Below are 14,162 nucleotides of genomic sequence, written 5' to 3'. Positions count from 1 at the left end.
AGTGACCTCATTTCCAGAGCCTTAAATGATATCTAGTTTTTAAGATTTATGGGGTCCTTAGGAACTTTTTTGTAAAGCTCTTTGTGAGTTGCACATAATTTCACAAAGATATCTTCACTATTTTGGATAGTTGGAGACGATCTCTTATCACTTAATATGAGATTTTGATTATTTTAGGAAAATAAGATGGTGTAATTAAGATTTTTAAACAGTTTGCAGTTGAAAGAACTACATTAATCTGTTTATGATAACCTATTAAAGTAATGAATTTTTTTTTTTTAAATGGAAAGATGTTTAATAGTTACCCGTTTGTCCAAATAGCATGGTTTGACTTGCATTACATCTCACTGTGATGTAAATGTGAACCCTTTTTTTTTTCTCTGTTTTTCTTTATTTTCCTGCAAACAGATTTATTCTTAAAATTCACCAAGAGCCAATTAATGAATACTAATTATTAGTTGGAGGATGACCTTAAATTGGTTTCCATTCAAAGGTAGGAATAGTGAGAACTATCATCAGTTTCGTAGCCAGGCTAGAGAAGAATTAAAAAAAGAGAGATAAAAAAATTAATCGGTTAATGTAAAATTTATATTCATTCACTGTGGCAGCTTATTCTGCCCTGTCATGAACACATAACTGAACAATTTGCATAGTAAATGCAAGATGCTTGCATTGTTAATCTCAACATTGCATGTGAGTCACACCGTCATATATCTAAAGAATGGAAAGAAAATTAGTTGAATGTGATTATTCATTTCATGTAGTGTGTGTGTGTGTGTGTGTGTGTGTACTTTGCTGGACATAGTTTTTGTTTCAGGCAATTGGTCTTTCCTCCGTGTGTGTTCTGCCAGACTGAGAAAGAGACAGAGAGAAAGCATGGATGTTCTGGGACAAACCGATCCACAGTGGCCTAGTTTCCCTCACTCATGCCAGCGACTCAACTAAAGTCTTCTGCCTGGCTGACTGTGGGGTTGGTCACTGTGGATAAAACATGTGGACAGAGCCAGAATACACATTGGCGTAGTTATTTTTCAGAAAGGATGGACTGTAATTACATTAGCACATTAATTGCATTTGTGATTTTATTATTTGTCCTTTTTTATCTTATTCAGTGGTTATTTTATTACTTTTTGAGCATAATAAGGCAATGAAGGACCTGATGGATGAATTGAAAAATTCATTTGTCTTTTATTTGAGATGTAATGTCGGATTAAGCTAGACTGATTTCCAAAATGCTTTTAACACACGATTTTATCCTAGAGTGCAAAGGGATGGATCCATGTGCCATAAATAAGGCAACAAAAGAATTCACACTGTGGACAGTTTTTATCTGTTAACCTCTGCATGTACAAAAAGTATTTGCCTCCTTCTTAATTTCTATGAAATATGTCACACTCAACTGTTTCAGATCATACATTTTTTTTAGACAATGATAACCTGAGTAAATATAAATATAAATATAAAATGCATTTATAAATTTTGATTTCATTTATTATGGGGGGGGGGTTTACCAAATTCCCCTGGGTTTACGTGAAAAGTAATCGTGCCCATGAATCATGAATTAACTGATTAACCTCTAAGAGCTCATCGACTCAAAACAACATCTAAAGAACTTCAAAAGCATACCAGCAAACCCACCTCTGAATGTCTCAATAAAAGCAAGTTCTGCAAAGAAGAGTGGGACAAAATTCCTCCAACGTGATGTGAAAGACTCACTGCCAGTTATCGCAAACGCTTGACTGCAGTTCTTTCTGCCAAGGGCAGAACCACCAGTTATCAGGTTTTGGGGGGTAGTTACTTTTTCACACAGGGCCAGGTAGGTTTGGATAAATTTGAAAACATTACTTAAAAATGCGTTTTGCATTTACTTGGGTTACATTTGTCTAATATTAAAATTTGTTTGCTCTGAAATTTTTAAGTGTGACAAATGTGCAAAACACCAAAAAATTGGGACGGGAGCAATTTTTTCTTTTTTTGTTTTCACTGCACTGTAGATGAAGACACTATGTTTTCAGAAAAATTAAAGAAAGAGTGGAAGTTATAATATCATACCAGTACTGAAGGCTTTTGACGAATTTTGAAGATTATATATCATAATTTTCTTTTTCTTTTTTTCTCCACCACGGTGTGTTTCCCAGTTTTCTGAAGTACTATAGGTGCAGCTTGTTGTGGAAGTTTATTGTTTATGGCTGTGGTTGTGTATTCGGGTTTGTTGGTTGTGAGAAAAGCATTGATGAGTCATCTGACACTTTTCTGATCTGTCGTTTGTAGTTTGTTCACAAGGCGCCAATTTGGCTACGAACACTCACGCAGTACTCCCCGAGCTGCAGTGAAACTGTAAAAAAAGTGCAACACAAGACCGTTTGTCTTCAAAGTAAAGGTTTTTACTTTACAATGTTTTGGGTGCAGCAGAACTTTTACTTTGAAAGCATTTCTCTAATTTTGTACGCTCATAAACAATCAAAAGGAGGTTTTTGGTCCAGTACCCTTTTTGCAACTGATTTCAGCTATCAAGCACTCATCAAACAGCTGGAGATTACACGTTTGCGGTTGCTGACCGGTATTTAGACCTGTGTGACTGATAGGCCTCAGATGTCTTATCAGTGGGAACTATATGGATGGATACTGTTAAAGTACACGAATAAGTAAAGCTATTAATTTGCCTAACATGTCAGTCTCAAGAAAGTCTTTGAAATAGTCATAAAATAAGTGAATTTGTGTTCATGGAGACCAATTACACTGAGCCACACACTGAAGGCATTAGGTGAATTTCTCATAAAATTTTATATGACAGCTTGTGAAATAGTGATGAAACTGTATCTATTCATTACTGAAAAATAATACGAATTGTACCACTTTTATTTTGACAGCGTAAAGTGTGGAGCAGGAGACAGGATGTGGTGATAAATCACTCATTATTTATTTAAGAGACCCTAGTTACCTTAGATTGGTCGACCACCATTCTTAATAAAGGATATGCTGCTGGAATGAGATAAACTAATGTGTTTTACGCCCTTTTCCTTAAGACCAGGCTGGTTGTTATTACATATTTTGTGCATTGGTACTTTACTTAAAGAAATTTCGATTTAGTTCAGCTGAATTTGTTAAAGGTTTTAAATATCGGCTTGGTAGTCGATTCATCTCAGCTGGATATGGTCACAAGTTTGAAACTTCTCTGTTACTCTTGGTTTCGGGGCAGATCTATAGGCAGTGGCCACACATGAAAGTGAATTATTCTCTTTGAGGTAACACACCCAGCATGGGCAGCTAGCAATACTATCTGAGTGGCTCAGCATGTGGTGAGGTTGATGTGTCAGGCGGTGCCATTTAGCCCATCACTTAGCTGAGTGTGTGTCAGGGTTGGTGTGTCCGACTGTGTGTCTGTCTGGTACATAGTGTGCATCCACACCTGTGGCTGGGACTGCTGCCCTTAATCAGTCCTAATCAAGTACATTGATTCATCTCCATTTGATTCACACTTTTAGACAGGAACATGCACGTACACATACACAAACACACGCATGACACCCCACCACTGGTTGTGAGGCCCAACACTTCTAAGGAAGAAATCTGATCTCATCCTATGTTACTGTGCCATCAGCTAGGCATATCATATTCTACTTAACCACATGTAGAGAAGTTTTTAAAAGGAATAAACTCCTGAACTGATGAAGTGGTTTGAGGGAGCGGTGAAACGAAGAGAGAGTGTTAGCTGCACGTTAACTGGAGAGGGCTTGTCAAAGCGAAGGATCTGGAGAATATGGAGTAGCCGTTTTTCTAAGAAGTACGAGCAGGGCAGGCATCCCAAGATTCCCTGCATCCTGGTCCCAGCTCTGGGGTGGAGGAAGCTGTTTACTCTTTCTACAGTATCTCTCACTGCTGACGTCGGCGCACCGAACAATGTCATCCAATTTCCTGTTTTTCACTTTAGTGGAAAGCCACTCTCCCAGTGTGTATGGTCTAGTCTGTGTGAGTGTGTGTGTGTGTGTGTGTCTGAGACAGAAGAGCTGGTGGTCTGGAGGAGAGGAGGAGGAGATCTATAGGGCCGGATACACTGGAAGCAGGATATAGGGTCAGAAGCAGCCCCACTACGTAAATACATTAGGTGTATCAAAAGAAAGTGGCAGCAGGACTTGCCTTGTGCAATAGCTAGATTCTTGTAATATTTCAAGATCACAATCATGAGAGGGTCCATGCCAGGCTTCATGCTATGCTCTGGTAGGCACTCGGTGAGATAAGTTGGTGAGCTATTAGGAACTACTGGCCAATAGGGTTAGCCATGTGTTACATATTATGAGACAGATGGTTTATCTAATCATGTGATGGATATTCTGTTTTATACCCATCATGACCACCTACAGGTTCTTTTTTTAGCTCTGGTAAAACAACAGCTTCCTGTGGTTTCACTTTGTAGTCCATTAAATGCTATTAAATCAGGAAATGTGTAGGTTTTCACGTTAAAAGAATCAGTAAATATGTGTGACTGTGAAAATTGTTTGCTCATTGGCTAACAACTTATAGCATGGATGATCCTCATTTTTAGTGCGACCAAGATTGTCAAAATAAGTATGATTTTATTTATTTTACCTTTTCCCAAGAACCTGAGCCCATAAACTCATCAGGAAATGTTTGGCACAAGTTGAGACAGAAAGCCAGTTTTCCGTAGATTTCTTTAAGCAACCACAGCTACAGCCATCTGGTGGTCTTCAGATAAAATATAAGTTTAAGGCACTTATGCGTTTCTCTTTATGCTATGGCATAATTTTTCAGACCCTACTTTTATATACCTATGACTTCAAAGCTTCAAAACAGGATTTCGGGTGCCAGTGGGTGAAATCATGGTAGCTGAGTAGCTGTCTATGGTTGACAGCTGAACGGTTATTAAAACAACTCACAGTAGGTGCTTGTGTATACACTGATCTGAAGTCAGTTTGAAAGGATTTGGGTATAAATGGTCACAGTGGTGGGGTGGTTTTTGAAAATGTGTTTTATTCATTGTATATTTTCTTGCAATGTAGGTTTACCCATAGATTAAAACAAAGAAAAAATCAGGGGTACTGCAGACTGTCTTAAATACTTCTCTAGATGACTGCAGATGCCTAGTAGCTGTCATGTTTGGTCATATTGGCCCAAACGAACAAAAAGGTGTGATATCACACGATATAACTTTCTTTGAAGTGGCCAGCCTGCAAAATGGCCTCTCAGTGAATGAAAAAACAGACGCAGTTCTGTGAATTTTAGTGAAAAATTTTTTTAGGAACTTGTCAAAGTGGGTTAGAGGGCCTGAAGATTCCAAGTTCACCATGTGCCAACTGGTGTGTTGTAATTTGATTTTGCTCATGCTCGTATATCGACATAATGTGACCCGGGCTGAGTGTATCAGATTTTGGCCATGATGTTACTGATCTACATTAATTCAGCATCTGTACTGAGCTGCTTTAGTCACTGTGTGCTGCTGACTCAGTGTTTGGTACCACTGCGTGTCTGGCTGAAAAATTACTCCAATAACTTTACAGATTGCCATACATACTGAAAATATTGAGGGATAAGATTTGATCATGGTGCTTAAAACTAAAATAACGGCTTATTTATGTGTTTATTTAGTTGTGGTTTATACTTCAATAAAGCACAAATCGTGACAGCTTTCAAGGATAGGTAAAGAATAGGTAAACCCATTACCTATTCTTTAATATAACATCCCTTATTTAATGCTTACCCAGTGTAAATCCTAAATAGAATTTTCTCAGATTACTGCAAAATAATTACTTATTGGTAATTAAAATAACCCGCCAGCTTTTTAAAAAATATTCTCTAACATTTGATTATAATGAAAACTTTTTTATATTAATAAACAATATTTATGTGAAAGAAACACTTGAACCATTCACTTAGGTTTTGTTTTTTTTGTCTAATAACTGTGTCTCTGAATCAGTCAGCAGGAATTTGTATTAAGATTTGTAGAGAGATGACATGATAATATCATCATGAAGGCCCCGTGTACACATGCATGCATGCGCGCACACACATGCAGGCACAGACTCTGACACAAACACAGATTTCCCAGTGTGACTGGTATAACGCGGCAGCATATAGGGCGGGACATTGCTTACCTGGGTGCGCACACTGTGTCTGTACTGCCAGGCTGCCTGGCCTATATGCTCACTCACTTCCCCTGTTTTGTTTGCTCCTGGTTGAGGGCCAACATGATGTTTGCGGGATGCAAATGCTTGTCTGAATGATTCATTGCAGTGTGTGCGTTTGTGTACTGTACAGGAGAAGTATGTTGCCTGAAGAGGCTGGCAGACTGGTTCAGGTGTGTGTGTGTGTGTGAGAGAGAGAGACAGACAAGGGCTGGCTTTGTGAGTTACACAATCTCAGCTGCAGTTGTATTTGTTGTATCATTGTCAATTGAAGACAAGTCTCTCCGGGATGGTGAGACTCTGGTGTGTTACTGCTTGTGCTACGCCTCAGCTAGCTGGATACTTTATAGCCAAATGCTACACACTAAATGAGTTGTATATAGTACTGTATGATTTATTGAAAGATAGCATATGAGGCAGAAATTTAGTTTGTACAATTCTTATGAGATTGAAAGTCAGCCTGAACTCTCTTAGGGAGCTTTCTTGTCATTTCTCTAAGTAGTTGTCAGGAATAGTTCTCCACACTTTCTGAAGGACATTCAAAGCTCTTCTTTGGATGTTGGCTGCCTTTTGTTCTCTTGTCTGTCAAGATGATCCCACACTGCTTCAATAATGTTGAGGCCCGCGCCCTGGGGAGGCCAATCCATGACTGACAGTGTTAAATTGTATTTTTCTATCCAGGTATACTTTTACTGTATTGGCAGTGTTTTAGGGATCAGTGTCATGCTGAAAAGTTAAAATGTTGCCAATCAAAAGCTTTCCATATACTATTGGGTGTTGGATCAAAATCTGAATGTTCTTCATTCATAATTCAATCAGTTTTGACAAAATCTCCAACACCACTGACTGAAATGTGGCCTCAAACTATATTTACAGTGTACACTCATGTACTGTTATTCCTCTCTCCTGACATGCTGATGTCAATTTGAACCAAAAATTTCTAATGTGGATTCACCACTCTATAAGAACTGTTGGCACTTATTTTCAGTTCTTGTGTAATTTGGCATACCTGAGACTTTTCAGACTCCATGTTTCCCTTCCTTGAGAATTACTTCTTGACAGCCATCCCTCCACTGAGACCATTTCTGATGAGACTTGTCCAGTTTCCTCTTTTACAGCTATAATACACACCATGTTTTCAGCTAATCACTCACTTGTTGTTGAAAAATTGTATTTTATGGCTGTCAAATTTTTTGACAGATTCAACTAAAGGAATGGGAACGAATTATGTATATTATTTCTAACCTAGGTTGCCTGTTATGTGTAGACCCAGCACTGCTTTATTGCTTGAGTTAGATGCCTTTTTAATGATTGAATAATTCATAGACCAGTGCTAAACTGCTTCAAAAACAAAAAAAACCATTCCCCTGAAAATGGTCAGGTACAAAGACTGGACTGGAAATAAGTGAAAAAGCTGCTAGTGTCCAAAGAAAAACTTTGAAAGACCTTCAGAAAGTCTGGAGAACTGTTGCTCGAGACCACTTTTAAAAAATTACAAGAAAATCTGGCTTCTTAAAAACAAAATGTAAAGAAATGAGGGGTAATTTTTGCGCTGTACTGTGTACTTTACATAAGATAAGATAAGATAACCTTTATTAGTCCCACACGTGGGAAATTTGTTTTGTCACAGCAGGAAGTGGACAGTGCAAAAGTTATGAGGCAAAAATTAGAATACAATAAGAATAAATACAGTACACAACTGTACAGAATAGAATAAAATAAAATACTATATACAGTAGAATAAAATAAAAATAAATATACAATAAGATAAAAATAGAATACAAATACTATATACAACTGAGTAAAAATACAACGATGACAGAAAGGATTATTGCACTTAGTATTATTGCATATGTATGGATGTGTGTGCTTGATCAGTTAAAGTCTTTATTATGGAGTCTGACAGCAGTGGGGAGGAAAGACCTGCGAAATCTCTCCGTCCCACACCGTGGGTGCCGCAGTCTCCCACTGAAGGAGCTGCTCAGTGCATGCATGCATCTCGGTGTCATTTATCCAGCTGCAATCAAAACAAGAGAGAGAGTTCTGGTTCATTCTCATGGCAAAATGAAATGATTGAAGCAGAAGATGTTATTTGCTCTGGCATGAGGGCAAAGAAATCTAGCAACAAAATAAACTAGATGTTGTTGAGCTAAACCCTTCTAGAAGAGCATGGGTTTATGATGTTTCTATATGACTGTGCAAAAATGTAGCTGGACACTTCTTTATGTGTGCGCATACCACATCAGGCTATTTTGCTACCAGATCCTAGTTCATGTGAAAGATCAGATGATCACAGAGCATCACAGAGCTTGTAGCCTTTCTGGTCCCATACTTCTTGTTTGTGGTCAGCTACAACAAACAGCCTAGTGTCATGATGATGTCAGTTTGGCTACAACCCAGGGCTAATCAGCTTCCCCCCCTCTTTGTTGTTTCATGGAGCTTTCAGAAGGCTTACAATTTAGCAAGAAGTGATTTACTGCAGCCCAGCACACTCTGAAATTCCTCTCTGTATTCCTCCTCACATGTGTAGATTGTTTACGGAGAAGAGGAATTCTAGAGGGATGGCGGTCCGCAAGGGGCTTGGTTGCTATGGTTACTAACCCCTGAGCTGGGTTCCATTTAGCAGGAAGGAAGCTAAATTATTTGCAGACAGAAATGAGAAAGCTCATGTAAGGAAAGTGTAATGAGTGAAAAACCTGTCAGTGTGATATTTGCCCTTTAAAAAAAAGTTCTTTCAAGTCTCCTGTTTAGGAGAAATTGGATGACTAAATTTCAAACATTTGTTTTAATTGAGTTGGTGATGAGAGAAGTATGCAGGTATGTAATACCAATTATATAGAAACACAATACAAGGTTATGCAATTTAAAATTTTGGAGTGCAAAAAGGTTTTGCACTCCAAATTTTGCAAATCTTTTTTTTTTCTTTTAAAAAGTATCTTGATTATTAATTAAGAAAAATCAAAATTGGTTAAAAGATATAGTGTGAATGTTAAAGAGGGTTAGAGGTAGTGTTATATTTCTAGTTGAACAGAAGTAAAATGTAGCGTCAACTGAAAATATTACTTGAGAAAATACTTGTTTATATTTCACTGCTGTCTTTAATGAGATGTCAGATAAGTACATGGCAACATGTTGCCATATCTGTTATATTTAATAGCTCATACTTTAATACCTTTTAGAAATTTTGTTAGATTTCCTTATAAAAATTTTAAACTGATGAGAATGTGTTTCAGAAAAATGAGTTACTGTTGTTTTGTTTTTTAAACAGGCTAAGCTCCTGATCTGTTGTTTTCATATGAAACAGTATCAGTGAATGATTTATTTATTTTTTATTCATGAGCCAAAATATAAGTGAAATCACCATTTAGGATCACTTGCAGTGTATTTCTTTGTCTGTGAATCAATAAACAATAATATTTACATATAATATGTGACACATTCCTATGGCATTACAGCAATTTTTTTTTTTCTTGGTTAAGTATGCATGGTCAGCTTGTAACAATGAATATAGTTATTTATGTCAGTGCTTTCCTGCAATATTAAGGCCAGAAGAAAAGATAAAGGTGTGACATTTTGCTTAACTTTCTTATTTCTGGGAAATTACTGGGATCTATGGAACCATTTTAAACTGAATGAGTGAAATGCTTTTTTTCTGATATTCTTCTAATGCCTGTATTCTTTTTGTTATCTTTCAGACCACATTAACAGAGGTGCAATTCGGACCAATGAAGTTATTTAAAGACCCACTTCAGGTATCGTAAAACAATAACTAACATGACTGACGCTCCTGTGCTTGAGTGTTTGAAGGCCTTCCGCGAACAACACGAGTGCTCCAGGAAAATATTCATGTCCATTCATTAAGAAGCTTTTAGCTAAGTTGTAAAGCAAAACTTGGTGTGACTGTGAATATTTGGTGGAGTTGTTTTTTGCATTTTAGTATTTAAAAACTTTTGCTTGGAGTTTGGTGGAAATTCTTAAAGACCCCACAGCATGTCCCATGCAAAGATTCGAAAAGAGGAGAGATGGGCATTAAAACTGTTAATGGGCCTATTGTGTGCAGTACACCCCTGGGTTGTCAAGGCAACAAGGCCAAACATTTGTGACGAAGAGCATACCATAATGAACAATGCACATTATGGAACAGCTGCACAGAGGGTCCATGGACCGGTTTCATCGCTGCCGACATTCTCAGATGTTCAGTGGGTCATTATACAGTTCGTGTGCGTTCCCTCGCCATATGTCGCTGCTGTTGTATAAAACCTCAGAAACGTCAAGCTTTCAGCCATTTACGCAGTGTGGTGTGGTCTTTTTGTTTGTTTTTGTTTCTTCAGGGGTTTTGACATTTATTTTATTGTTTTTATTAGATTTGTTTAAGCAGAAATAAGAATTTACTGTCGTTCTACCCAGTAGAACATACACGGATTATGAAAAGAGGATAAAGTGAAGTGGCTGCAGAAATGCCTTAAAACTGCATTTTTGCTAGTAGCTAGCAGGGGGCAACTCATCTGGTCCCAAAAAGTAATTGTCCAGTTGTATAGAAGGTTTTACAGTCGCATGATGTATATCTGTCCGCCATCTTGGACGTATGACAGTGTAGGATCTCCAGCCACATGGGCCTAGAGACTGATCGTGACCCCCTGATGGCGGAAAGCTAGGGAATAATTTATGTTTGCCAGTTGGCGAAGAACCACCTATGATTGCTTTGGTTGCTAGCATGTTGCAATAGTTTGCATGGAAGACACTGATTTGTCTGCAAACACTTGCCAACTACTCTTCAGGCAGTAGTGAAACTGAAAAGTGTGACACAAACCTTGAAACATGTTTGCTGCAGTGCTGAGGCACTGTTTTTAATGTGAAGGCAAACATTTCCCATTTCGGGTTTCTATTTTTTGCTACTGCTCTGCTAGTGGTTAGCAAGTGTTTGCAAATAAGTCTGCATTTCTTATGCAAACTACAGGTGATCACAGAAATCTGCTAACAGCCAAAGCAATAAGATTGAGGTTTTTGGTGCTGCACCTAAGGTGCAACTAAGTTTACCTAGCAACATTTAAGGAAACCCCTGTAACTGTTGGTTGCAATGACGCCATGCAGGAAATCTCTATAAGAAAGCGCTCAAATGTATTGATGAAATAATGAAATGATATTCTCAGTTGCTAGTAAATCATGGCTCTGCATACAAAAGAATACAAGGTTAAGCTATGTATGCTTTAGGGTGTGGCTACAAGATCAGAGTGAACCTGCATTGTCCCCAGGCTTCTTAGTCAGAGTCACCCTGTGCTTGTCACACCCTCTTTTAAAAGGCCAAAATGGAGATGACTAAAGGACTCATGTCGAAGCCTCAGACATACCGCATGAATGAAAATAGACTAGTTGCACAGCTGGGGCATAGCATGTAACATGGTGCATTTTTACAAAAATAAAATTGCAACAAATTCTCATAACAGTGATGGTTTGAAGGTGCTGGATATATTAGAAGTCGTGCATTGTAATGACACATATAAGTGCACAGACTGCTTCATTGTCTGATGCGCTCCACAGTGACCACAGTAGGAAAGCGAGGTAGAGAGATATCCCCTTCCTGTTTTTGTCACTCACAGCTGATCCTGTCATTCCCTCCTCCTCTCTGCTCCTCCTCTTTTCTCGCGGTCCACAGGATCTGGCCGGGCCCTCTGTTTTCAACAATGATGTTTTCTAGACTGAGTGATCAGACTCTGCCAAACCGCTCACTACCCCCTTCAAACTATTTTTTCCCCTCTGGATGTCATTGTCTGTCTGCTACTTTCTCTTTCTGGTACATCTGACTCTTTGGAGCATGAGCAGGGTATCCTGATTTTAAGAAAAAAATTTTCTTTAAATGTCCTTTAAGATTATAGATTTTATTTTTCCCTATCAGCTGTAACTGGTTTTGTTATTATAAGCAAGGCATATCTGTCTAGGCCCAGGAAGAATCCCCTAAGCAGACCTCATCGTGGCCTATATTGCCCCGTTCTTCCAGCTCTGCAGGAATGTTGACTTTTCTACCAACATCCCAATGTGGAATTCTGATCTAATTCCCTGTGCGTACCGAACATAGCTCTAGGATTCAGAGGTGATGTATTTATGACCCGGACACTTAATGCCGCTTGTAGGAAAAATGCTCACATGAGAAATATGGCTTGGATTGGCAACACCTCTCTCAGACATAAGGACTCAGTGCTTCGAGCCTGAGGCTATGTTTTGCTACTTAAATAATGCCATGCCAATTGTCAGCATGAATGAGAAAGACAACTGTCCAAACAGCCAATCCTCTATCCCCTCATTGTGTGGAGGACAGAGCTTCTACTTTTCTCAGCAAAATCAGGTCTTTGTATCCTAACTCAACCTTACAGGTGTGATGCAAACTTAAAACTGCAGAACAAGCTTTCTTTTCTTTACGTTCACACTGCTCCCTGCCAACAGTTGGAGATGACGTCTGTTTGAGAGGGTGACTCATGAATCTACTCTTAGTGCGGCACTGCTCTTGGAGGCAGGCCTAATGCTCTGGTCCAGTATTTGCGCATGTAATGGGGTTATTTGAAAGTACGGTGGCAGAGAGAGAGAGAGCCTATTCTCAGGTTTGACGATAACAGCAGCAGCTCGTTGGGCCACAGCCTTGGCAGACTGGTGGAGGGGCCCACAGCCAGTGAAGGCCACCGGGATTAATTGTGCTATAGCTCATGGCAGCAGACAAGAAAATCTCATGCATCTGAGTACAAGCTGATCAATCAGGGCCTACCCACTGGAGACCTGAGGTCACACTGCAGGCTGATTGTGGTCATTTGCATGTGTCATTCAAATGTGACAGTGATGTTTTGACAATTCGGATCCCAAATCCCTGTAACCATTTTTTTTTTTTTTTTTTTTTTTTTTTTTTTTGCTACAGAACTGATGATATAGGGCCAGGGTACATCATTTGTGATTAATCTAATTTCCTTAATGGAATCACAACTTCATGACGATTTGCACGGGACTTCTCCAGGGTTGTGCAATAAATCTTTTCAGATTCCTTTTAATAATGCAGCTACTCTGTAGTTGTCACACATCCAACCAGTAGAGCATAATTTCATAGACTCACTTTGTTAAAAAAAAAAAAAAAAAAAAAGACTGATTATATGAATCAACAGAATCATTATCACAATTCTTTAGGTCAGATGTTTGAGTGCCACAGTAGATTTAGTCCATAGACTTTATATAATGGTATTGTCCTAATTACTCCCTTACTATTTGGATAATATCAATTACTAGTAAAAAAAAACAAAACCCAAAAAACCCTAATAATATTTGAATCCATCATGGCGTCACTCAATGGTTTTTGAAGTTCTGTTCCAAAACCTTGAGGGTGGCACTATGGCTGGCACCACCTTACTTTTAGAACCAGGACTGACAGCCACTTCTCGATCCTTAATGTTTCGTAAATATAAGCCACGATGAATTTTACACAGCAGAGATGTTTAATAAGTGTCCGGCACTTTAATGTAGACTTATCATTTACCCACCGAAGGTTGCCACTTGCGTGCTTTTGTCTTTGTTGTCCATGCTAGCAAACAGAGTGTAAAATCTGTTTGCATACATCATTTCTTACTTAGGAGACTCTTTTAATGTGTTCGTTTTTACCCCTCCTCATTTATTATTACACTGGAATATTAACTGTGGTACTATTAGATGTCTTTTATATTACCATATGTGCTTACCCGTGTCTCTTTTGCAGGTACTTTTAGTTTTTGCCAAAGAGGATAGTCAGAGTAATGGCTTCTGCTGGGCATGCGAGAAGGCCAACTTCAGGTGCAGCATGGCGCGAACGCCGGAGTCGGCTCTTGAATGCTTCTTGGAGAAGCATCATGACCTCGTCATCATTGACCACAGACATTCCAGACACTTTGACGCTGAAGCACTATGCCGGTAAGCAAGCTCTCCCATCATCTGTTTCTTTGAGTGATGCGGTGTAGTGATCTGCAGCTTTGTTTTGTCCAGTATACCCGCACAGCTCTTTGCAGATGGTCAAGT

The 14,162-nt window shown here is 38.7% G+C and overlaps 1 protein-coding gene across 1 annotated transcript in view; it reads left to right on the top strand.

The window, feature by feature from the left end:
- pde8a (phosphodiesterase 8A) overlaps positions 1 to 14,162 on the top strand; it is a 51,679-nt gene that overhangs the window by 17,293 nt on the left and 20,224 nt on the right. Inside the window, exons 2-3 of the mRNA XM_085404788.1 lie at positions 9,836 to 9,892; positions 13,867 to 14,057. Of these exons, the coding sequence (XP_085260914.1) occupies positions 9,836 to 9,892; positions 13,867 to 14,057 (248 nt within the window). The remainder of the gene's footprint in view (positions 1 to 9,835; positions 9,893 to 13,866; positions 14,058 to 14,162) is intronic.

The sequence above is a fragment of the Rhamphochromis longiceps genome, linkage group LG1 (assembly GCF_057381845.1).
Source record: "Rhamphochromis longiceps isolate RC_006_pf linkage group LG1, R_longiceps_female_GT1.1, whole genome shotgun sequence".
In the NCBI taxonomy this organism is placed as follows: Eukaryota; Metazoa; Chordata; class Actinopteri; order Cichliformes; family Cichlidae; genus Rhamphochromis; species Rhamphochromis longiceps.
This window is presented reverse-complemented; position numbering and strand designations above follow the sequence as displayed.